The sequence below is a fragment of the Schistosoma mansoni genome, chromosome W, assembly GCF_000237925.1.
Source record: "Schistosoma mansoni strain Puerto Rico chromosome W, complete genome".
Lineage (NCBI taxonomy): Eukaryota > Metazoa > Platyhelminthes > Trematoda > Strigeidida > Schistosomatidae > Schistosoma > Schistosoma mansoni.
In genome coordinates, this window is record NC_031502.1 from 49,001,211 (window position 1) to 49,029,019 (window position 27,809).

General features: G+C 33.3%; 1 protein-coding gene across 1 annotated transcript; it reads left to right on the forward strand.

Moving 5' to 3' along the window:
- Positions 1–2: 2 nt before the first annotated feature.
- Smp_071770 (putative rnase h (70)) lies at positions 3–27,338 on the forward strand (the record flags this gene model as incomplete). Its single annotated transcript, XM_018789987.1, has 9 exons — positions 3–184; positions 4,646–4,677; positions 4,713–5,546; positions 7,595–7,756; positions 9,778–10,030; positions 11,617–11,778; positions 15,060–15,173; positions 22,194–22,790; positions 27,238–27,338. Exons 1-9 carry the CDS (start codon positions 82–84, stop codon positions 27,336–27,338), a joined length of 2,358 nt encoding a protein of 785 aa, XP_018655375.1. The 5' UTR covers positions 3–81.
- Between the last annotated feature and the right edge of the window lie 471 nt (positions 27,339–27,809).

Sequence of the window (27,809 nt, forward strand, 5' to 3'; positions counted from 1 at the left end):
ATATATTGGAAGTGTTGAAAGAAGGCGGAAATTCAGATTGTTGGACTACTTACTTGATTTGGTGTTTCATGTTTCACACAGATGTTCCCAACTTCAGGTTTCTTTCAGGAGTTGCTGTGTCCAGCCTTCAGTGAAGGGAACTGTGATAGACCATACTGCCATTTCAATCATTTTGATGGGCAAAGTCAGTAATCTCTCAAGATGTTGTAACAGTACAGATTGCAATATTTTGTTTCTGTTTAATTTATGTATTATTGTGGATGATGTCAAAGCCACAAAGATTTAGTTACAAACTTTCTTTCACGATCCGACTTAGTTGAACGTATATGGGCATTACTCGTCAGACTAACAAGGCTGACAATTAAAGAGGCGTGAGGTAGATAATGGGGATATAAGGAAAATAAATGGGTTGGGAGTTGTTAGTTGCGTTGACTAGTTATTCAAGCTACTTTAGTTGTTAGATACCAACAGCCTCATCGGTCGAAATGCTATCTTTATCTAGTGTATATACACTAGTGGTAGTATATACTACGCAGAACATTTTACAACCACGGAGATAACCAGTTTAGGGGACTAGAAAAGCTGAATAACATGTTAGTTCAGCAGTGGGATTTTCATCTTTGAGCCTGCTGGAAAGATAGGTTTTGGTTGTTGGAAAATTGAACGGGTTATTTTTAGAGATAGTCCGTTTTTAGTCCTAATCTGGTTTGCTAGAACTGCTTTCGTTCAGCAACATTGCCACAAACTCAAGAAACTTGTATTAGTGTTTTTTTTATGACTCATTAATTTGCTATGATGCACTGTAAAACATTGGAAGCACAACTAATACATTTATTTCAAAAACATGCATGGTCTTCTTTAGTGCTGTCGAGTCTCAACTAACCTGGACAACTTTCAGGCGAGCTAGTTGTAAACTTAAGAATATGGCCTTAACCAAATGACTTTTGACCAAGCGTCTCTTGAAAGCGTAGCCATATAGATTTAACAGAAAGTTATATAATATTGAATACTAACAGGCATCATTCATCACCGGAATAATCAGTTTCATAATCATAGATTTATTTGTACACCAACGCACCAATGTATACAACACAGGGTATAAGATAAGTGGGGAGAATTTGGCGACGGAAAATCATATGCTGAAAGTGGGGTAGCATGTATTAAATAAAATAATCACGACCTAGGTAAATTTTCTTAGTCCTAAGAGACATCTCAATGTTAATAAGCAGTGGGATAAAAACTGCAACAGATTAGTGCCAGTTTTCATTTCGAAACATATCTAATTATGGTAAAGTTGACAATGGTAAGGACCTGTAGCTCTCAACTGATGGATTGAAGCTTTGCATCTCACTCCATTTTTTTTGTCCTGTAGAGCCGGGTGGTATCAGTAGTTCTCACATTAACAGTCGGGCTTAAAGCCGAGCACGTGTATCTAGAGACTTTATTTTCTATGTTAGGGTTACATAATTTTTAGGACTCCAATTGTAATGAACCGACGGCTACTAAGTCAATGTTACCACTATTATATATCGTCATATTGTAAACCATCTATACCTTTAACATTCGGTTAGTGTCAAAAAGAAATATGCAGCGTGGGAGTATTCAGGACATGTAAAACATGTATTTATTGAATCCTTGTCATGAACATATACAAAAAATGTTAATGGTTTTTGCGTTATTTTACTATAGAATATCAGTAATTTATCGGGTTACGATGGTCAAACACAAGCTGGTATCAAATACCTTCTATTCGATAATTTTGAAAGCCAACTCTATCAAACTGAACTAACCTGGTTGACACTTCAAAATGCTTTATTTAGAATCTGTTTCAGTACTAGAGATTCACAAATAGTTGGAATGTTTAGTAGTTTCACTTTCTTGAGGCAATAAGTAAATTATGGTGTAGTGGTTGTACACTCCACTATCATGTTATGTACCTGGTGTTAATGTACTGGAGGTAAATTATTTTGTATACGTCGCGCTTACTTGTTTGGTTAAACTATTGGGTACAGGAGAACTATCAGGTTGCATGTCTTTAATAAAACAAACAAGTTATATAATCAAACAGTGGACTGCTGTCTACTTAAGTACTTCAGGGATTTGTGACTCGTACTTAGCTGTATTATTCGTTCAACTTAAGGTTAAGCTGTTATTCTCGGGGATGAAATTGTGAATAAAGTGCAAACAAAATTTGAACTGTGTGTACAGATATTTGAAAGTTAGCTAGTGGTTTTAAATGCTGTTTGCAACTAGACTTAGCTTCACCGTCTTCCAAAACTATAAGTTATGCTTCCTTGATATCCTATTTTACGTCTTTGGGTATTTTAGTTTTAGAGAATGTCACAGCTGAAGTAGATGAATCTGTTTCTAGGAATACTTTTATCTTATTTAAACACAAACATTGGTGCAAGGGGGCACCAGATACATATGCGCCACACAATAACAATGAGAATCTGAAGAGGTAAAGAATGTAAGGTGCGCATAAGAAAAAGGGATACAATACCGAATAGAAGTTAATGTATGATAGTGAAATAATAATAGTGGGAGAAGCATTTCAGTTAGCAAAGCTATAGCCAGAAAGAATTCTTCCAATTGAAGAAGTTACGCCCATTTTTTATGAAGAAAGTAAAATAAAGTTATAGCAGGATCGCCACTGGCTTCTATTCTGAACCATATTTGATAACGCCTTCAGCCAATGTGTTGCACAATCTGTAGTACCTCAACCAGGGAGTCGTGAAGGACCAACAGAAGCCAGTCCTGTACAGCTTTCTTTCATGCCACGACACCATGTCATACACTGGCCACCCCTCAGTCTTTCCAACCAGTCCCAACGTCTGCAACTAATGCACCACGTGCAATTCTGTGGGATGACATTCGTAAAACATGTACAAGCCACCGAAGCCGATGTTTCAAGATAGTGACACTAATTGATTTATCGTCGCTGTGCCCGAACACATGACGCCGAACCTCCGCATCAATAACATGGTGTTGCTACTAAGGGTCAGAAATCCTTCAGATCAGACATAGAGAGTCATCCAACACCCTCAACTTGGAGAGGTCAGGTGTAACCAGCATAGAGCAAAACTGCTTTTAAATGATGATTACTCCTGGGGGAATCTTTTTTTAGGAATACTAGTTTCTTAGTAACTCATTTCTTTACTCATTAACGTTGAAAGAAATATGAAAACCGTACGTCCTGTTTCCACATTAACGAGTTAATCGTTAGTTGTACAGTGAATATACATTTTTCAACTCAACAAATCTTACAAACAAACAAGTATTGCGAGGGAATGATCACTAAGCTTGCTTCACTTATCTTGGAAATTTCATCGATTGTGGCGGATTGATATCTGACGAAAACTTAACACGGGTTCAGAAAGCACAGTCTGCGAATTTGCGTCTCTTGTGGCGTAAGCGAGATATCCGTCACCAAACCAAAGGGTTTGTATATTGAGTAGCAGTCCATTCTTTGCTATTTTAGGGCGTAGACATAGTTTATGAAAGTAGAAGGGATGCGTGAGCTGAAGGTTTTCGATCCTAAATGTCTTCAAAGCATTTCACTTCTTTTACTGAACGGCTGACTGACCAATGCTGAAGTTAGGTATGGAGCACTGAATGAGGATGGTAAATCGGTCGATGAGATTGTAAACATTCACTGACTAAGATAGTGGAAACATGTGTTGCGTATCCCCACCCACCACCTACCCCAGCACGGGACGTCTGGTCTCGGAGTAGATTTAAAGAAAGCTAGGGCGAACCAAAACGTGGCATCAGTCCATGAAGTTGTGGACTGTTGGTCTGGGACATTTTGGTGGATGCAGATTATCTGATTGTGTTTTGTGCGGTAACTGCGATCAGTAGTCGGAAGCTTTGTGTGACATGGCTTGGGATCGTTCACAATGGTTCAGATGTGTTCACTCTTAATTTTCCTCTCGATCTTGAATCCCGGTATTCATTTGTATGTACTTTTACACGCTGTCTTTTCGAACCATATTTCCAATGTTCGGTCTTTCTCATCATCATTGCAACTAAATTATTTCTATCTCTTTAGTTGTTTTCATCTGATCGTGCTAATCAGGTATAGGAACTTAGGCCAACATAAATCTGTGTCCATTAATCACATACGTCCAGCGAAACTAGAAAATGGTCCACTGAATGACGAAATTAAGCAGCTCACGCTTTGCTCTCTCCACATAGGTGACGTCTTAACTGCCCTTCATAATAAGATAGAGTAGAATAGGGTTTGAGGACATTCACTCATCTATGACGTTTACTTCATACGAAAAAATGAGTCCCAGTTTTAGACAATTTATTAACGAGGAGATTAAATGAAAGACTAAAAAGAAGTGTGCATAGGAAACTTACATTAGTTAACCTGTATACCCATCTTGAAATTCTTGACATCTCTGACATAAAAATAACCTAGTGAGGTGTCTGACACTTCGTATCATGCATATTTGTTGTGACAAAACTATCAAGGGAAAGCTGGATAATCATAAATTAGTTTTATCCGATGTATAATGGAATTTATCAAACGATATTGAGTTCGGACCAAGAGTAATTCAATTAAATTTATGGTTTACTTTCTGATTACTATTTTTCGTACTAATGACTTGGTTTATACTTTTTTTCATCTTTTCCACAGATGTTCCTGAGGAAAACATACTATCTATAACGGTAATTAGTTTGTTATCTAAAATTTAATGTGTTAGAAATCATGTAAGCCCTCTGTTGATCCTGTATATAAACCGACCCCTATCAGTATTTTGGAAAAACGTACTGAAAATCCACAAAACTACCTTGATATTGAATATAATAAGAATGCCAATTGTATGCAAAGCGTTTATGAAGAACCCATTCCTGTTTATCAACCAACTCCAATAAGTGAATTGGAAAAATATGCACCTAATTCGTTGTCTGATTATGGATTTTCCAAAGGATTTGTACCACAGGATCAACCATCATATTCTCCTGTGGTCAAAATAAAAACAATGCCTTCGCCTTCTCCATTTTTATATCAGCCTTCCCCATCAGTTACAGAATCATCCACCTCTTTGTATGCCAAAGAAGTTATTAACATTAACGTAGACTCGGATGAGGATACTCCTTCTCCGACTGTTGCCCAAGATAATCCTGGTGACTTACGAACTGTATCTGTGGCTAAGGGTGTCCAAAATTCACAGAATGATAAGCTGAAAATTCATGGATCACCTATACATAATGAAAAATCAAAGCGTAGAGTGAAGGTTTCCAAAAGCAAAGAAATGACCGTTCCAAATGAACTAAATATCACAAAGATTAATGACAAAAGGTCTGTGGATAGTACAGAGAAGGATAATGAAGATGATGGCAATTGCACACTTTCTAAACGTCAAAAAATCTTATCACTTTATCAAGACTTATACGGTGATACTGATAACGATAGCTCGGTAGACAAAAACAGTCTTCCTAAGAATGCTTCAAAGTCTGCTCCGCTTATTCCACCATATATGAGTCCAGTTTTTAAAAAGCCTGAGACGACAAGTACAGATAAGAAGAGCGATAATGTAAATCTAAAGTATTTGCCTATAAATCCTTTTATATGCTGTTTATTGTAATGGTTTCTTCAGCATTTATGATTTCTGTAAATTAACTAGTGCAGTATCAGCTAACTTGGATTGTCTTGATCTTTTTTTACTATTTGCTCAAAATACGAGCTTCAGTGACAACGGTTAATACGTACTCTTTTTTACTGACAAGTAAAACAATTTTTCTCGCACGAACCAGTGGCTACCCGGACTCAGTAGCTAAGTGGATAACGCGATGGTGTTTGAAGTGGAAATTACTGGGTTCGAGTCCCAAAGTGACCATCGGCTCTGAGATCCAAGTAAATCCAGCTGACGAGTCCAAAATGGGACGAAACGCGCGTCCTGGATTTTACTGCTAGCCACTATCCAGATAGTTGGATTTTCAAGATTTTCGATGCTGGAATTATCAGACTAAGCTTTTTTAGACTTACTAGATGTCGCTTTCTTCACTTTAACAGGTGGCTAATGATTTTTCCGACTACTTACTAAGCGAGTGAACTATAGATGCTCAGATATAATAGGTTCAGATTGAATATCTCTGAAAGGGTTTGTTTGCAATAAACGTGATTTCATTTATAAATATCGTGTAACTGCAGGTGGAATTTCCGGAAAAGCTATAGAATATCTGTTGCCACAGATCAGGTATATGATCTATAAATACTTAGTCTGTGTTAAGTATGTTGATTTCATGTTGGTTCACAGATTCCCCACATTTCTAGAGTCAATATATAATCCTTTACTTCTGAATGTGTTTTTGTGATAATCAAATCATGGTAATTATAATTCGTTTAATACTTAATTTCAAGCCGGATTATGTACGGGCTGGTAATGTTACGTGGTTGCCCAAACTGAGTTAGATAAAAATGTGGTCCAAATCTATTACCCATTAATTGATTATTAACCCCTAATTTACCGTGAAAAAGAATTTAATTGAAATTTGTTGTCTGTTAAATTTACTTTGCTACCTTAGAAATCTAGCATAGTTTGTTTTAGAAGCAGAAAGTCCCATATAAATAGCCCCCGAAAGCCCTCGTACGACAGAGAGTGGGGAGAGTCAGTTCTCTCTCTCAAAATGCTCTCACATGGCAACGTGCTTACAAGTACTGCCAGGGAAGTCCCACCCACTACCTCCTCGCGGCGGGAGTGTTGTTTACGAAATTGAGAGGACGAAAAGCCAATGTTCAGCACTTTAACCGGGTTGCTGGATATGGAGAATCCACCTAGGGGAGTTGGAAAATTCGATTCCAAATCAATGGTGTAGATGGGCTCCAGTATTCTGATAGAACGAATGGCGTATGAACCAATCACTAGTCACCAGTTACCATGGAACTGCATCTCCTGACGTTACTCCACTGTCTTGTGGATTAGACCTCTAGGTCAAAGGCTCGGGGCAAGGCCCTCTAAGAAAACCATCTGCTTCGGTTTAAGCACTCGAGCAGTATCCCAGCCCTCACACAAATCGAATGATTTATATGGCGCATATCTTTTGGTGCCTCTTTGTACCGATGTTTATGTGTTTAAATAATAGTAATGATAGTAACAATAATAATAATAATAATAATAATATTATTATTATTATTATAAATAGCCAGCGTAGTGTGAAGGTCATCTTAACTGTTAGATGGTGATTAGAGATGATTTAACGTGGTTAAGTGTAACGTGATTATTTATATAACTATGGCTCAATGGTGTGGGCACTCGACTTTCAGTCATGGGACCTTCAAATTCTAATGCTGCTCCAAATACTATAGTTTCAGTGACTCAAGGGTTTCTTTAATCTTTACACAACATACTTATAGCTTAGTAAATAATTATGTAAATTATTGTAAACTGTTGTTATTTGAGATGTAGTTTATGGCTGTCTATAAATAAGCTTTTTCCGACTAAAGTAGATATTCAAACATTAGTAAAGATTAATATTTTCAACTGAAAACGAACTCATTTAACCCTATGTTTTATATACTGTCTAACATTTAGTTGTTTTCTTATGCCTTAATGTTTTCCACCGAATTGTCTTCAAACGTTAGGTTATTGCTTCAGGAAATGTACAACATGAATATGTTGCAAGACCCCGTATCCCACTACGCAAAAGTGACAAAATTCCCATGCCAATCAGAACTCGCTATTTGGATCAATTTATTGAAGAGTGCCTTTTAATATATGACCATCCCTCTGATGCATACAAGCGTGTAGGTTTAACTTACTTTAAAAACTGCGTACGATTGTTTGGTGCTAAGGGGTCTACGTTTTTATTAGTTTTTTTTGAGTTCTGCAATATTCTTTACATTCTTTAACATACTGCTGTTAGTTATATCCTCCGATTCAACTGTTATACTCTGATAATCACCTTTTGTTGTAATACCTGTATTATTATGGTTACTTAGATCTATTTTTATTCTTTTATTTAGTTTGCTTACCTTTATGTTCTATAGAGTCCTAAGATTAGATATTTATGACTTCTTCTTAGAAACCACTACGCTTTTTGATTGAATTCTTAACTTTTTACTCTGAGTTGTAACGTTAGTGATATTTGACTATATAATTTTATCTTTGTGTCAGATTATAAAATTTGTCATTATACAACAACCTATGCTTTTTGCAACAACTATCAAATAAATGTTAGGTTCCAGGTAAATGTCAATTTAAATGTTGATAACTAATTACAAACCTACTGAATATACACACGCTCTTTACTCTTTATTTTACTTCTGGTATTCTCTTTTCTTATACTTATGTGCTTCATTGTCTATGAAATCGAATTTAAACTATCGCAGTAAGCTATTGTTGTACCAGGGTCATCACGAATGCTCTGATCTCATGTGTAAGCTTGCTATGGCACTCTAGCGAGCTAAAAATTAGTAATCGAGCTCGTTCGAATGCATAGTTTTTATCAATGAGGAAGTTCTTGAACCATCTCTTTACTATGCTGAAAATTTAATATTGTATCAAGTATATAACATCGAATAAAGCCAATATTACTATTCTTCTTATTATTTTGAATAGGTGAACAAGCCCAGTAAATATTCAAAAAGAATTTAGTGTATGCAGCCTTCATAAACATACAGTACGGTATACCCTCAGTGTATTTATTTCTAGATGATTAAAAGAATATGATTGTTCTTTCTATTTCGACTGAGTAACAATAGTAGTGTGATGTATGTTACTAATGTTGACAGATATAAGTAGTATGTGGCATCATCGGAAGTGGAATGCATATCAGAAGAAGATTGAGAAGATTCAATGGAAGAAAACAGAAAGTAATTGTAATAACAACAGAACTGGAAGAATCATGAAGCATGTAAAGGACAGCTGATGGAAGATGCGCAAGTCATGTATTTAATGTATGGTTTCCATATTTTACTTAAGCACTCTGTAAATATGCATTAAACAATAAATTGGTTTCCTCACTTGAGTGTTCGTTCACAACAGTGGCAGTTAGTATAATGTAATAATATCTGATTTGAGTTTTGTCCTTCGTAAGTATCTTAATTACTTTTGATGCTACATTGATTGTAATTTGTCATAAAACTGAAAAATCACGTCTAATCTATTTTCAAGGTTTTCACTAACTCTTATTAATTAATACATGGATTATTAGTTTTCGAAATTGAAGTTTATACTGAAAAATTGTTTATGTGGTAGATGAGTTAGGTACATTGACAATTTTATTTTAATCATTTAGACTTTACCCTCGATAATACAGTAACGTTTTAATTTGACTGTGTACAGCATCAGTTTTCAATGTACGTGTAGTGAACGAGAACTCAGGTGGGGAAAACCAATTTATTGTTTAATGCAAAATTACAGAGTTCTTTCTTAAAATGTGAAAACCATACACTAAATGCTTCATTTGCAAATCTTCCGTCAATTATCCTTTACATTCTTTATAAATCTTCCAACTCACATTTCCTTTCTTTTTTCTTCAGTACAATCTTCCCAACCTTCTTTTGACAAGCGTTCGACTTCTTATTGGTGTTGCTTACTACTTATATCTGTCGACATAAATAGAATACACTACATACGTCTTGTATGTTCGTTTTCCTGATATCTAACATTCATTGATGAATAACTCATGACATCTTAACAAATAGCTCTTATTTTGTTTGATTTGATAGTATGCTAGAAAATCTAGAAAGTTATCATGATGACCAGCTGTTTAATTTTCATCGAAGTATATTTTAAATCGAATTTCAATATTATTATTGTTTAGGCTCTTGAAGATGAACAAGCTTGCCATGACAAAGCAGGTAGTCGAATGGCATATTTGAACGCTGTAATCCAACGGCTAAAATGTTTGAAAGCAGAAAAAAAATCCATACAATTAGGTGAGAAATCGAAAATTTCATTCAGTCTGGCGGTAGTTACATGTCCTGCAATCACTAGTTCACATTTATCTGCTTATGATTCAAATAATAATACTAAGAAAGATGATGCTGAGGAAAAACTTGACTGTTTAGTTAAAGGTAATTTATTCTTTACTCCCTATCAATTCTGTTCCTTTATTTCATTTCGACTTCAAAAGATGTCAGTTATGCATTTTAGTATTGTTTCTTGTCCCTTTAGATAAATATTGGACATTTCATCACTAGGTGTCGAATGATGATTATTTAATTTAAGCTAAACTTGAGCTTAATTATTGAAATATTAACTTTTTTATAGTTTACATTCTAAATGTACATTTGACTGAGATTTAATGCACAACTCACCTACACATTTATCATTGGTCGCTTTGATCTAATAAATTAGTCGATCATCTATTATTTGTTATTTATTGTATTCAAAACTTGATCTGTAATAATTGTGATTCATAAAACATTCTGCTGTTTTTTATACTTTATCTAACGTTTAGGTACTTAATGACAAAAAGTGAATTGAACATCATATTAAGTTGCCTGGCTAAACAGTGCATTTCGCTCTCAAAAATGTTTATATAATAAACAAGTTCATAAGCCTACCTAAATAACTGTAGCTGACATACATAGAACTAATAATCATTCAGGTCTATAGATCATCACATCAGAAGTGAAGCGTTGGCTAAAGCACTCGGCTTTCAAAAAGTGAATCGTCGGTCCAAGCATCGTTCTACGTACTTTATTTCATGTAGCCGAGTGTTATTACTAGCCACTATGTAGTTTGACTTGAATTGAGCTACGTAAAAAAATGGTCGAAATACGTAACTTTTAATTACTGTATTAGAGATTTGAACCCTGCCTCACGTATTTTGCATACGTCAGGCCCAAATACATTAGTGGAATGTGTAACCTTTACTTGGTTCATGAGTTAAGTTGATTCATCAATACTGATATCCCTTCTTTATTATTGTCTCTGATGACAGTATTTCCCATTTGTTACTTGTACAATACATTTAGAATGTTACAAATGTGATCGTTGTTGTCAAATAAATGAATAAAAACGGTATTTACAACAATCGTTACGTTAAACAGTACTGTAGTCTTTGGCTGTATTAAAAAAAACATGTATCTGGAACGTTTACTGACATCATGGAAGCTATTTGCATATTGAAGACGTACAACCAGCATTTTTATAGTTCCAAATAAGTATTTTTTTGATGCTTTTGTGTACCGAGATTTTTATGCTATAAATTCACGATAAAAGTTACTTGTTTTAGTAATAATAATAGTAATATTAATAATAATAATAATAATAATACAACTAACCCGTTCACCAGGTATTTGTATGAGCGACCCTAAGTGTGAAGGCCAATGATACTACCTAGTTGCCCAAACTGTATGTGGAATCGGGGTTCGAACCAGCAACTAAACCCCAGGTTCAAACACCACCTCACCTACTTCGGTTTGGGCCACTAGGCAATACTATTAGTTCACAATTAGAATATCACTCCTACCGAAGTACCTAGTGAATGAATGTTTTCTCAACGGTAATGTAAGTAATATTTAAGCACTGTCTGTATACTTTTTCCCACATATAAATTTTCATGCCTTTAAAGTTCTTTCCTTTTTTTCACGAGTAGTTTGTGATCTTGTTTACTTTCTCCTTCTTGTTTACAAAAATAACTTCTTTTTTAAAGGACCTCTTCTGTATAGTCAATTAGCATCTTATTTATTATCGGAGGAAGATTTGTTAGCAAATGGTTATCCTCTCGAATTAGTAGAAAATGATACAATTATCCGTGGGAAGGCTGCTCTGTGTTTACCAGAAAATAAGCATCAGGTATATGGTAATTGTCCATGTAAGTTAATTAATATGTTTTGAATTACAATTATTATTTGGATGGTTAACTCAATATTCAATTTTTAAACATTTTCCATATGTTTTATGTGGTTTAATGTGTATGATTCAACCATTTTACTATTTTTTAAAGAATATATATATATATATATATATATATATATATTGGTTGATATTAAGGCACTGAACGTAGATTTCATTATTGTCTTACACCTATCAGACTGTTTTTTTACGGTTTTGGATTATTCTGTGTTGCTAGGCGATGAAAACTTGTGTTAGTGTATTGTACTCTATTGAAGAACAAGAGTAAAAATCCATTTTTCTCATTAATATTATTCATAACTATGTTGATATTAGATAGCCTATTTGAACTTTTTCGCAAATAGTCTTCTTCACGCGCATAACAAATCAATATAGAATGTGTCATTATTTAGTAGAGGTAACCCTTAGAGTCCATTTGTAATGAATGAGAACACAAGTGACGACAACCAATTTTATTTGTAATACAAAATTACAGATCGCTTGGCAAATCATGAGAACCATACACTGGATGCGTTATTTTCAACTTTCTATTGTTTGTCTTTCACATTCTGTGTGATTCTTCCAGTCCAAAATCCCTTTCTATTTTTCTTTATATTCTAATCAATTTAATCTTCTTAGTCCTTCTGCTGCCAGGTTTTCCACTTCCGATTGGTGTTACATACTACTTATGTCGACAGATATAAGTAGCATACACCACACATTGTGTATGTTTCATTCTATTATTTCAGTTGAGAATTTATTTTCAGATCAATGATCTCAGTGATATTCTCCTGATAACAGTTGATATTTCCACAAATGACTGATCAATTCAAGCCTCAATGTCAATCAGCATAATAAACGTTTAGATGATATTTGCATTACTTCTTATAGTCATATGGATGAGATTTTCATTCATTTTTGTTTAAGCTTCAATCTTTGTCAGACCTTTCACGTTTCAATGGTTCCAATTCTTTAAAAGTATTTGTTACAAACCATACCATTAGTTATCGGATATTTTCTGTATAAATTGCTAACAAACATTGAGACATAAAATTAAAAAAAAAGAGTTCTATTTTGAACGATTTCGACTCACAAGAATGTACAATTTGTGTACAGATATTCTATAACATGTTTATTTATCAAAGTAATTTATAAACCTATTCGATAACAAATGGAAAAGATCTTAATAAGAATACAAAAATGTGTTAGGCGACTACAAAATAGATTGTATTCCAAAGAAAAGTATTAGATTTTTACTGATCACTGCCCTTCTCTATTTTTTACCACTTTTATATCCAATCGAGTCTCTATTGTTTTCGTGCCCCTTATTCTTATTACGTTTCATTTTAAAAGAAGTATTGAAGCAAAAAGTCGTATTCAATAATTTCATCTTCAGTTTGTGTACTTACAAATCCATAATGACTGTATTATAATGATTGAAATAAGCCATACGTAAATTAGGAAATTAGATAATGTTATATGTGGATGTAAATATAGTGAACTTTCAAGTATTTCGTCTTCAAAATTTATCTTGTTATTATTATGCAATCCGTTTGTGGTGATTAGTGAGCTTCATCTTGTTCCTATAGCGTCTTTATAGTTGGCATCATGAACTGATCTTAGTCAAACCACCATTGAAAACTAAAGGAACATCATTTATTTGACCACACTCTCTATCTTGCTGCTTTTAGTCACTTTCTTAATTTCATTCATTCCACTTCCCATGTGTTCTATTCTCCATTCGCCTAACCCTCATATCTATCATAAAAACTTTTCAACATTTGTCATTATTAGCGTTTAAGAAGTTTAGCAATCTAAATAACTGAATATTTCGGGAAGAAACCTGTTATCAACTGCACACGTTAAGTTTTAACGTCTGAAATCACTAGTAAATGTATTGATTAACTCTGCTAAGAGTGCTTGTCTATGGACAGCTTTTGATTTCAGAACTCATCTGGGAACTCCCACGTAACGTTACTACTCTGGGCTTCTTTGATTAGTAATTTGAATTCGAAGAAATGCATTAACACTTTATCATTATTTAAGTTTGAAGAACCAAGATTTAGTGTTTTACTCTAATCGATTTACTCTCGGTGTCCAAGAATATCTCAAATGATATAAAGCATGCATTTGCTTCCGAGTTTGTAAAGCTGCCTGCACTTAGTAATATAATAGTAAACAAATTCAAACCACAGAGTAGTTAACTAAAACATTTAGTCGTTTTCCGTGGGATTTTGTTACAGAAACAACTCAATGCAAAGTTGCCAGCCGGTCTCACAAATAATAATAATGTTATTTTCCTTGCCCAGTATCAAATGTGATCACGCAACTAGTGCGAAATCCCACTTAATATTCTTCAGTGTGTCGGGAAAATAGACTACATGAAATTGATGACATATTCATGGGTTTATTTTCCGTATGGGGTGTAAAGCAGTTACCCACCGAAGACAATAGAAGATGGTCGCGCAATATCGTGGATTGGTTGAAGTTGGACATTAACACTGTTGGATGCTAGCTCAGTGGTCCAGACGTTAAGCGTTCGCGCGCAAAACCGAAGGTCCTGGTTTCGAATCCCACGTGTTGGATCGTGGATGCGCACTGCTGTGGAGTCCCATACTAGGACGAAATGTCCTTCTAGTGCTTCCAAGTTTTCAATGGTAATCTAGCTTAGATCAGTTCATGGTTTCAATGAAATTCAACAATCTCTACAACCTCTTACTGACTATCTATTACTAGTTATATTCATTCAAGATTTCGAACTAGTTTCTGTTTGTATCCGATATATTTACGAAACCACTCAATGTTTCATTGAATAGCGACAATTTTAACGGTACTCAAAAATGATGGACGCATTGATTTGATGGTGAAATGAATAAATGAACACAGGGAAGTTCACCAAATGATGGGTTCAAATTAATGTATTAGCTGTTTAAATTATTATACACTGAATCGTGTACCAACACTTATTGTATCATTTAACCTCCCATATTACAATCTTACTTACCAATCGACTTGTTTCAAATAAGAATTAATGAATTCGCCGATGGAAATTAGTTTTAATTAATAAAAAAATCTAAAAGTTACTTGCGTATTCAAAATCTTTTAATGATGATCTCGATACAATCTGGAGTTTACCGTATAAAATGTATTTTTGCTAAATTTGATGAAATATATGTTTTCTGAACAAAATGTTTTCAATCTTTTCCATGAATTCCCAATAGTTTTACATAACAATAAAACGTTTTCTCTTTTATTCGATAGCTAACGAACGAGTGTGTTGTCGTTGTGGTACACGATTTCTTGTTGATGAATATGGACACTCTTTAACTCAAGGCGAATGCATCTACCATTGGGGTAAAGCTGTGAAACAACGAAGTAAGTGGCTAAGGATATATATATATATATATTGCATAAAATACACCAGTTCCTAACTGTTTAGTTTGGAGTTCGGTTTCATATTCTAATCCGGCATTACTTATCCGTTGATAATAAATTTCCAGGTATTGGGGGAATCACTTCAACTCTATTTTCTTTGGATTAATCAAATAAGTAGTATTTATTTATCACTAATTCAATACATACAACCTAAGTCTGTGTGTAGTAGTTATGTAGGCTTGAATTATGTTATCATTGCTAGTGTGATTCTACCGTATTATCTACTTGTTTGCTGAAGTTTGTGTATCATATCGATCTGCATATTGAAGCAATCAGAAATTACATTTCATAAATAATTACTGCCTTAATAGTTTACTTCGGTAACTAAGCTATAAGCATGATTTCTGTTTGTTATATTATGTATCTAAATTAGTCATTGGGAAATTTAAATGTTAAGATCCATAATCACATTGTGATCTGTTTTGAGATAACTCTTCAAATTAACAAGTGGTAAATGTATGTTTTAGTAATTTCCACTTTCAATTAAAATCAAATTTCTGCATTCTACTTGTATTACTGTACATCGAGTTTGAAGTTTGAGAAATAGATAGAATCAGGAATCCTTTCGTTATTTCACTGTTCTTTTATATCTTGTTTCATATTTCATAGTCTAATCATATTATCAGTCACTAAATATTTATATTGGATGCAGCAATGGTAATTGGACATTTCGCAATGTGATTATCAAAAATATATATACTTATGTTTGTCATTTCACAGCAGTACCCACTGATGTTGCAATATTTGTAATTCCAGGAAATATGGTCTACGGTCTATTAAATTTTTCAAATAATAATGTTGATGTGTTATTCTCTCTCTTCCCACTTAATCATTGGGGCCTCAAATGGTGGAAAAAAATATGAATATCTTCAAGGTTCCAAATGAATTTTTTGATAAATTCCCATAAACCATACCTAGATCTGTGATTTATTATTTTTATCTGACCAGGGTATACTGTATACGCATAGCATTGTTTGACTATTTAGCCAAATTAGACTCAGATAGTTTAGTTCTCTCAGTTAAAATGTGTCATATTTAGTCTCTTTAAATCTTCATTTTTTGCTTTCTTCAGGAACATATAGATTATTTACCATCGAAATGTTTAATTACATATGTATATTATGTAATTAAGTGTATTTCTTTTCATAGTTTGGTTCTATTTCCTTTCGTCTACTTGTAATAATTTGATACGTATCATGGGACTAACACGTGATGATTATTTGATTATTAGCAAGGCATAAAATAATTTGCTGTAGTTTTTTACCCTATCGACTCAAAATGCAAATAGATTTTTGTGAAACTGTTCAGAAGTTATGCATTTTTTTATCATGATTATCCCTAATATAAATATTTGACATCTATGAACAAGTTTTGAGCGTAATTGTCAATTTAGCGGTTAATAATTCTAGTTTCTTTTCCAATTATGAAAGAGGTTATACAAAAGTGCATGAGGCCTCTTAACACTTTTTAAAACAGTAAGATATCGAAACTAATTACTGAAATTAAAACCTTACCTCTTACAAGACGTATATAAATCTCGTTCAAATACTACATTTTTGACAAACCAAACCCCTCTACCTGAACTAACACCTATAGTTTGGTTGTGGTTGGTAAGCTTGTCATTTCTAAGAACTAAGTTATCATAACTGATATTGCTACTGAAAACAAAAGCGTTGTTTGAGGCAGATTTTCTGTAGATATATGTGGAGTTAGGAGGAAAGAGTGGGGAGCAACTAAGATCTATTTTGTCTAGTTCCTTCGTGTTACCAATCCCGCCTACTCTAGCTGCCTGTGTATTGAAAACGATCACTCTTTTTAAAATTTGGTTGTTAACAGATTTATAATGAATACGGTAATACTTAGGAAGCTAGATAATGAACAAAGTACTTGTACATGATGTATCTATTTGTACTAAGACAGACTGATCTCAACATGAGTGCGCGGTTGATAATCTTTTCTACGTAAATAATAATCTGCAACTTGAATATAACTTACTATATAAGCTTGAGTCATTACTTTAATCAATATTAATAAAAGATTCTACTTTTGCCATAGAAATTCTAAAATTCACAGATCTGTGCAACAATGTTCTTATTCACGAACACCTATTTTTCAAACTTGTATAATCAAGACACAATCGCATTTCTTCAAATATAACATATAACTACATAACTATATATATATATAACTATATAACATATATAGCATCAGTGCTTGAAGTCACTAACTTCTAGTCTGAGCCATGTTGGCAGATGCTGACTATTTGGTTAGGGTCCGAGTGATATCGTAACCAATGGTTGGAGACTCTTGGTGACATGGCTCAGAATCGATCACAATGGCGTAGGTGTATACACTCTTTATCTTCCCTTAAACCTTAAGATTAAAATAGCTTCGTAACGTTCTTCCTTCCTATACTATATCCTTATATACAACCTATCTTTTATATACTACCACCACTAAATTAACTACTTCTATGAATCCGGTGTTCATCTTGTTGTGCTAACGAGGTATGGCAACTTGGACCGATGCATATGTGTGCCTGGTTCTACGTTGTAGCTGACTGACTGACTGAAATATAACACTTCTACATATGGTTATTTTAATGGGTATATGGCTGCTAACTTTTACTGTTTGTCAAATTCATCTTAAACTAATGAGATTGTCTTCGCGTCTCTACCATATGGCTTTGTTAAAATAAATGAATATTCAGGGGTTTGTTTAAAATCCATCTGTTTAGAAAGTGAGTCAGTAGTTCGTCCTGAATAGTGCAACTATGCTTACAATTTAATCGGTCGGTTAGAACTAGTACATACTAATAACCCATTCGATCTACTACTCATTATCTTTATTTCAAAATTTATCTATTTAATTATACTTAATTTCTAGAAGTCATTAATTCCAAGATTATCTACTGTTTTTTTTAAAAAATAGATCTTGGAATTTTATTGAAAACCTACAAAGAATTGCTTCTAGTAACTTGGTCTTTAGCCTCTTTAGTTAATAATCCATATATAATTAAAATCGTCAGTGATATAAGTTAAAAATGGCTAATTTTAAATTGTTATACATCTTAAGTAGTTATAAAATGCGTTATCAGTGTATTCAACGGGTCATATAGGAAAAGGGGTCAGAAAAATTAACTTTAAAGTTATGGTTTGGAATGAGATTTTCAGTGAAAATTACACTTTTCTGTGCCAGCATTTACTTATAAAATGAATGAAAAAGTGGTAGAAAATACTGGATTCTGCACGCTTATTAAACATTGAAAGATAGATGGATAATCTTGTACAGTTTTAACATATTCCTTTCGTTTTTCCTTTAACAGATTGTTCAAAGTATGAAATTGAAGTATACCTACTTTCTCATCTTGTTCGATAATTATGTAGTTATTTCGATGTTTCACTACTTGATTTTCTTGCTGTTTACAATGATGTTGACAACTTTATGTTATCAAGTTGTTAAATGTATTATGGTAATAAAATATAAACGCCCTAATACATGTTTATGTCATGCGAAATAGGTTACTCAAACTTCATTTGTCATATTGTGATATGAAATGAAGCGAAAAAGAAAGACGATGTTAATAATTTCTTGTAGTCAACAATTTATGTCACTTTCATATAAATAGTTATGCATGTATTTCTTGATTTATATCTCTATCGCTAATTTGATCGAAAGGAAAACTATTAAGTATACGATAGATCACTTTAAATTATTTATTTCTATGTAATGTATGGCCGCTATCGATCAGATGTGATAGAACTGAGCTGCGTATTATTCAATAATACCCTTTTCTGATCACGAATGGAGGTGTTCACTAACCAGTTGGGGCAATTGTCTGATTATGCGCCCACTATAAATGTCTCCATAAGAGCAGCTACACATAGATGTGGCGAATCCAGGCAACTTATCCTTTAGTTGAGGAATCACCATAGGTCGGCTGGAAAATGATAGACAGGGGTTAGTTGTATTAAACATACTCTTCATTGCTTTAGTCAGTCTTTCTCGCAGTAAGTCACTAGCTACATCTCCGTCGAATTGTAGTTTATGGGCTTCTAGCTCGTCTCTTGCAATTAGCAGAAGCTATAGAAATTTGAGCTAACAATCCGTCTTTGTGTTCATAGGAAATTTGAAACATACTTATCTCTTCCTTGGCCGAATCAGCTTTAATGAAAGATCTTATTATTATTTTCCATACCTTTATTCGTTTTTCTTCACCCCCTTTTTTCAAATATATGCTTCACTATCCAATTATCTGAACACTTCTTACCACTTAATTTTGAAATTTATAATGGATACTGTTTCAGTGCCTATTTTTTCAAGTCGTTGACCTACTTCTTATCATAAAACATTGATTTAAGCTTCTGTTATTCGTATTATAACGAGTACACTATCAATTTATTCCTTTTACCTATTAAGTTTATTTATATAATCTGCTTCATCGTTATCAATGACTCATAAACTGTGTTGATTGGTTTAATAATTTCCTATATGGATATAAATATTACTGTATATTAGAGTAAAGCCTCATGAGGATCTAATTTAAAACAATATTGTTCTCTTATATGTGTTGTTCTAATTGATAAGTAACAAATGTATCGTTTTTCATATTAGTAGTGTTGTATCCGAAGAAGATAAAACGAATGGTAATCTTATGTCCTATACCGCTGCCAAATATCACATGACAAAACCACCAGTCAGAATAGCGGCTTCTGTGACATTGTCTCTGTGATAAACCTACTTACCGTCACTAGCAGTCTTGATATAGTAGCTTCTCACCTAGCCCTGGCCGTTTATTCCAGAACCCAATCTCAGCCTCCATTGTATGAATAATATATTTCAGACATACGCAGTTTATATACATGTGGATCAGACCAGACCATATCACACCATAAAATGAAAAATAACACTTATACAAGATCAATTGGATAGTGACTGTCAATGTGAGACACTGTGGCTAATAGATTAGAAATACATTAAGAATAGTGAGTCGTATAATAGTAGCCAATAGATCAAATGGAAGTTTATGATAAAAGAAGTATATTTTTTCATGAAATATCAATTTCAACCAAGTAATTAGTAACGTTTACTAATTTCTAATTATTTCTACACACCAGTTACAACTCCAATTGATTTAAAAGTATCTTACATTTATTCAGCTGTTTAATGTTTACCAACACAATTTGTGCATTTATTTTGCGGTTACTTCTGATAGTTTTTTTCTTCGGTTAACGGTATACTATAGTAGAGTTACTTTTAATTGAAACTGCGGACATGATCTTTCCTGTGAATTGTAGTAGTTTTAACCTTAGCCGCATACTTTCATAAAAATGATTTGGTAGTATGCTCTTCATATATATCTATACGGTTGTTCTCTCCTTAAACCTACCCTGGTAATATATGCTTATTATCCAGAGTGATTAGGTGTCAAATTGTTTTCACATTATTTTTGTTATTATTATCCTCGTCTCCTCTTACTCCCCATTCCCAGTCTAGTTGACCTTTTATTTTTATATATAAAAGTTCTTAACAAGTATATGTGTGGTCAGATTGTTCGAAATGTATTGTGCTAATATATCACCACGTAGTTCTGATAATCTTCGTCTTCTCATTACATTGTCGTAATAAGAAATACTTAGTTTTTTACCATAAATTTCAATATTGTCATTTGTATGTCCTCTCTTTGAGATAGTATATATGTTTTCACTTATTAAACACATAATTTTATCTGAAGTTGAAATATTCTACTAACATATTAAGGTAGTATTGTCATAGTGTAGCGAATGAAAACACGTGTGGGGACAATCGAATGTATTTAAGCACAAATTACAGACTATCTGACTAAATTCTGATAACCATACAGCAAGCAGTTAATTTGCAAAATAACAACCAATTGTCTCAATCTTCACTGTTCTTTCTGTAAATATCAGTTCATCTTCTCTAATTTCATTGTTAATGCATTTTCCTACCAACTGCGCTTCATTTCAGTTCTTATCTTATCGGTAGTCTGCCAAAATGCATTCTATGTCTGACCATCACCATATACTACTTATGTGGACATAAGTAGCCCACACCACAATAGGACTAAACTAACAAATATGATGTTTCAATGTTGTTTGCTAATGTAGATCTTTTATAAAACCACATGAAAATTTACTCATCTTCAAAACAGTTTTCACACTTTTATTTTCATTCAGTGATTATTATTTCTTTATTTTTTTCTAAATATTGACAGTTTCTTTTCGTAAGTTCCATGTATTTAATTAATATACATTTTTACTTTGGATGAATATACTATTGTAGTGAACAAGAAAACGAGTATAGACAGTCGAATGTATTTAAGCACAAATTACAGACTATCTCATTAAAATCGGATAACCATACAGTAAATAGTTAATTTGCAAAATAACAATTAATTATCTTAATCTTGACTATTCCTTCTGCAAATATCAGTCCATAGTCTTTGATTATTATTGTACATTCATTTTTATACCGATTGGGCTTCGTCCCTGTTCTTTCCTTATCGATCTTCTGCCAAAATACATTATTTGCCTCACCATCACTGTATACTACTATTGTGGATATAAGTAACCCACACCACACTATCACGACTTCATGTCATGTTGTTGAAATCAGTGATCTTAAGTATACATTTTATTAATATTTATTATTGTCACTATGGATTTAATATCTGTCACTTCACTTCTATTGAGATGACGGTTTATTGGCTAAAACTATTGATGTCCAACCACTGAATTCCCAGTTTTAATCCTTCCACGCCTACATATAGTCTAGATAGCCAAATGGAGTATGGTAATAAACTCTTATATAGAATATTATCACTCAAAGTCCAGTGCACAAACTTTTACCAGGTAAATAGAATCACCTTACTGTACTTCACTTTTCACACATGTTCATGCTTTGTGATTTCTTCTAATCACTGATTTTTCCTTCCTACAGGTTTTGGCCAAGGATTTGATTTACGATATTTATGTTGTAATGGTGATATTGGTCAACTAGGCTGTCAAATCTGTCCAAGAGGTCATGTTCACGATGCTAATAAATGGTTAGATAATGAGGGTTTTGTTATTACATTGCCACCACTTCCAAAATCACAAGAATATGATGAAGATAATGACAATAATTCAAGTTGTAATGTATACGCTCTTGATTGTGAAATGGTTTATACAACTGGTGGTTGTGAACTAGCTAGAATTACCATTATCAATTCAAAACTTCAAGTTATTCTCGATGAATTTGTTTGTCCAGACCATCCAATTATTGATTGTAATTCACGTTTTTCTGGTTTAAAATTAGAAGATATAGAACAGGCAAAATATCATATTACTGATATTCAAGCAAAATTATTGCATTTATTCGATTCGGATACAATATTAATTGGTCATAGTTTAGAAAGTGATTTAACTGCTCTCAAATTGATACATAAGAAAGTCGTCGATACGTCTATTGTATTCCCGCATCGTTTAGGTTTACCAAAGAAACGAGCTTTAAGGAATTTAGTTAGTGAAATACTTCAACAAATTATACAACAAGATGGTAAGTAGTTTTATTGGTTTATGTATTTAAAATAACTCATAGAGTCATTGAATAAGAAAAAGAGAATTCATCGAAGAAAATTTTCTCTTCGACGAAATCATTTACTTAAGCTGTACATTCGTATATATAGTTATATGGAAAATATATGTCTATAGAAGGCTAGGAAAGATTGCATTATAAATTGATTCGAGAACAAATAACAAATGAGGTGACGTACTAATCAAGGGGTAAGGAAAAAAATAATTTATGGGTTAGATAATAGTCCAATCGACAGATATGAAGAAAAAGCGACAAACACAAAGGTCATAATAATAATCTGAGTAATAATCAAGAAAACTTGTATAATAACTGATTAGAGTTTAAAATGCAAAACAGTAATTAAAAAAAACAGAAAATCAATAATGATCAAATAAAAGTGCAAAAAAACGACAACCAGAACTATACCCATTAAGGGAATTAGGGCCAAGGAAGGATGAGAGGTTGGACAAATCGTTTCTGCACGCAAAGTTCAGGCTTGAGTTCGTGGATTGCCAATACCTCAGCAGTGCATAAAATATTGATTCGAACCCCTTCGATCCGGTTCCTTTGACTTTGTATATTACTTTAAAAAAAAAGTCTTTTGGAGCGATGTATCCACAGTTAATTAAATGCTCCTGTATCGAACTAGTAATCTTTTTACGTTCTCCTTTTAAGAGCCGGATAGCATTCCGGATAGTATTCCGAGATGCGTTTGGAGAGTGATCACTTTGTTCGGCCTATGTAACGTGCCCCACATGAGCAAGTAAATTTAAAGATATACATTGATGTGGCCCAAAGCGAAAGTTTATCCTTAACACACCCCAGAATGGTAGGCTGGCTAGAGAAAATAATTCGAAGCTTAGCTGCGTAAAATGTTTTATTCAACGATTTTGAAATCCGTTTATTCAGGATTTCAGCAGCCGTGACTCCTTTAAATTCCATATTCATAAACAAAGTTTTCTTCTGTACTGTAGAAGCTTTTTCCTGATGAAGTCCAGGTGTTAAGTTGCTATCGACGAACCTAGGTGGATAACCATTTTTGATGAGGGTCTGTTGAAGATTAAATAGTTCTTCATTTATTGTGTCATTGGAACAGATTCGCTTGATCCTAGAGGATAAAGAGTGAATTAAGTTCCTCTTTCGACTCAATGGGTCCCAACTATGGAAATTCGTGTATTGTCCATTCCAAGTAGGTTTTCTATACATAGATCTCTGTAAATAACCATCAGGCATTCTATTTAAACGGACACCAAGAAAATGAAATTCATGGTTTGCTTCTGCTTCTAAGGTAAATTGTATTGACGGGTGACAATTATCGAAAATATTCAAGATTTCATTGAGGTCCATGTCTTCTTCACAAATAATGAAAGTATCATCCACATATCTCTTATATAAATTAAATCTCTCAATTACTGGTCGAAGTACTGAATTTTCTAGATTGGCCATCAAACAATCAGTCAAGAGAGGACCCACTGGCAAGCCCATTGCAACTCCATCTCTTTCTATAGAAAACATCATTAAATTTAAATTGCACGTTGAGCATACATCGTAGAAGTGGTTCTTTCAGATAATGTTTGGGGATACACATATCAAGATTATTGTTTTCAATATAGTCACATAACAAACAAATAGTTTCTGTGAGAGGAACATTTGTAAAAAGCGAAGTGACATCTAATGAGAACATTTTCTTACCCATTACGTTAATATTACTAATTGAGTCGACAAATTCAAAGGAATCAAGAGAATTGTATTTATTGATATGGTTTTTAATATGTTGTAAAATGTCGAGTGATATGAAGAGTTGTTCATATCAAGTATAGGACGCAAAGGGACATTATTCTTATGAACTTTTGAAAGTCCATATAGTCTTGCTATAACGGAACCCGATGGTTTGAGATGTTCAAAGAGATCACAATTGATAATAAACTCATCTTTCATCTTCCTTAGGATTTTAGTTAGCATCTGTTCCGTTTTTTTCAGTTGTGTAATTTTGAACGGTTTCTTTAGAGAATTTGACCGGATCAGATAGTATCGAATTTATTTTGGTGATATAGTCAAGGCGATCCATAAGTACAATTCCTGCACCCTTGTCTAGGCGACATAACACTAAGTCCTGATTTTTCCGAAGATCAGCTAATTGAGATTTATGTTTTTTGTGAGTAATCGACTAACTGTAGGTATTTTATTTACATATTGATTACAACAATCTACAAGAGTTGTTTTGAAATGCTCAAAATCTTTATTAGATACTGGATTAAGGTCATTTGTCTGACGAATGAAGCTTTCAAACTGGATTTTAGCGTTCAGTTCATTAATGTTAGCAGACGTACTGCAAAATTTAGGACCAAGGGATAATGCTTGTAACTGAATAGTCGATAATGTTATGCTTGAGTAATGGAAAACACATTTCTCTTGAGATTCGGGAAAAGAAGCTTGCGTCTTGGTCTGTTTTAAACTTTTCATTAATTTCAAAATCACATCTTCCGTACAATTTTTGCTAACAACATCAATGTGATTTTTGAATTTAAAACGTTGATCTTCTGACAAATTAAATAATATATGTGAATGTAATGAGATATTCCGTCCCAATTCTAGTATTGTAGACTTAATTTCATCAATATAATTCAAAGTAAGACGTTTCAAAGAACGAAGATTTGGATGAATATGGTTAAGGCGTAATGATTTGAAAAATGGTCCTGAATATTCACGTTTGTCTATACAGCCTCTCAGAAAATTGATTCTGGTATCCGCTATGGCAAGCTTGACAGAATAACCAAGAAACCCACTGAGTTCCTTTACTGTCGCGTGATCCTTGCAGCTCTTCAGATAATTAACTCATAGAGTCATTGAATAAGAAAAAGAGAATTCATCGAAGAAAATTTTCTCTTCAACGAAATCATTTACTTAAGCTGTACATTCGTATACATAGTTAAATGGAAAATATATGTCTGTAGGAGGCTAGGAAAGATTGCATTATAAATTGATCCGACAACAAATCGCAAATGAGGTGACGTACTAATCAAGGGGTAAGGAAGAAAATAGTTTATGGGTCAGATAATAGTCCAATTGACAGATATGAAGAAAAAGCGACAAACAAAGGTTAAAAATGCAACGAATAACATAAATCTTACTGAGTTTGACTTGTTCATAATCTGCCTTACGTTAATATTCATTTACTATAAAATAACTACTAGATACAGTCCTGTAGTACGAATACACTGTAATATTATTAGACTACTGAGGTTTGCTGTGACCAATGACACTTGGACCGACAACAATAAATTAGTCTTGTGCAACACCAGTGATAATTTTTATTCCATGTGATCTTTGATGTAGCTTTCCTCTAGTTCGGTATCTAGTTGGGACGCGAACTTAGTAACCAAATATAATTTCTATTATACACTTATTCGTTATGACTCAACACCCATGATAATATACATCATACACCTGGACACAGCAATTGTAATGTGTGAATTACTGTGCCATAAGCAAAGGAAAATTAAGTTATGGGTTTGTAATCAATGAATACTGAATTGGGGAAGTGTGGTGTTTGTGTATAATAATGATTGTTGTATACATCATTGATCTCTGAATTCAAATTACGATATGATACCTTAAACTATTATCACTATATTCTATCTTAAGTGCTGGTTCGTTTATGACCACTAAAGTGTGTATTGAACAGATTAGTGAATTAATAGTTCATACATTGCATTCATTACTACCAATTTTATTTATCCTAGGAAAGTAAGGTATTTAACAAAATTTTATGCGTCAACCGAAGTCATACAGTGCGAGGAATATAAAAATATGATCACTGAAAAAATTTAATAACTATGCAATAAAAATATAAAAGTACTTCCCGTAGAATCAAATTATATTTAAAGTGGATTGGAATATCCCATTGTTGATATTTTGACTGAAATTTGGTCAGCTTTGGTAGGCATCCATTTGTTCTATATCAACGTGTGTCATAATGACTATATTGAGGCAATCAGCACAGGTTGCCTATAACAATAGGATAACCTAAGCCATTTCAAATTGAATTAAATTTCAAACCGGTCACACAAGTTGATGGTAATCTGGAGTCAGTAGCTAAGTGGGTAGCGCGATGCCGTTTGCAACAAACGGTCGAATCCTGTGATGAACATCAATTCTAGGATACAGGTAAGTCCAGCTGGCAAGTCCCAAATAGGGTGAAATGCTCGTCATGGATTCCTACAGGATAATTCGAAAAGTTTATTCGTTTCCAAATCCATTCGGATATTATAATAATATTAGTGATAAAATTTTGAATGAAATTATGATTCAATTGTATGGTGTGTTGTATTTACAGAATAAGGTATCATGTTTTTATTTACTTAACAATTGTAGATACATATTTCATGGTAATAATGTAAATGTTTTATTTTCATTACTTTTAATGAAGAGAATGGTCACAACAGTATGGAGGATGCTATTGCCTGTATGCAACTTGTTCAACACAAAGTCAAAGAAGATTTACGTCGTGGAAAGTGGAATTTCTCTTAATAAAATTTATCTGTGATTATACAATCAAATATAAAAACATGTTTTGTTTCATTCAATTTTCTTATTACCTTTCAAAAAAATTTATGCACTAAACTTTTCTATAGAAAAAAAGACTTACTAGTCATATTTGTTATTGTAAATATTCCCTATGATGAGTCTGTAGGTAGGTTAATATAAATACTGATTTCATACTTGAAAAAACGAATTATCCTTCCCATTCCCTATTGGGTTTTTTTTCTTTTTGTAATGTACTCTTCAAGTCAATTCACACTGTGATCTCTAACAATTAGGTGAATCCTCTTTGATTAGTTTATTTTATTACATCGTTTAACAAAATTTATTGGTTCTAACCAAAAAAAGTGAGTTACCACGTCTTTGATGGTGAAATGTAACTTTAAACAATACTCTGTTGGAACTATAATTAGTTCATACGAATATCCGACAAGATTAAAACGAATAGTTTGACAAAAA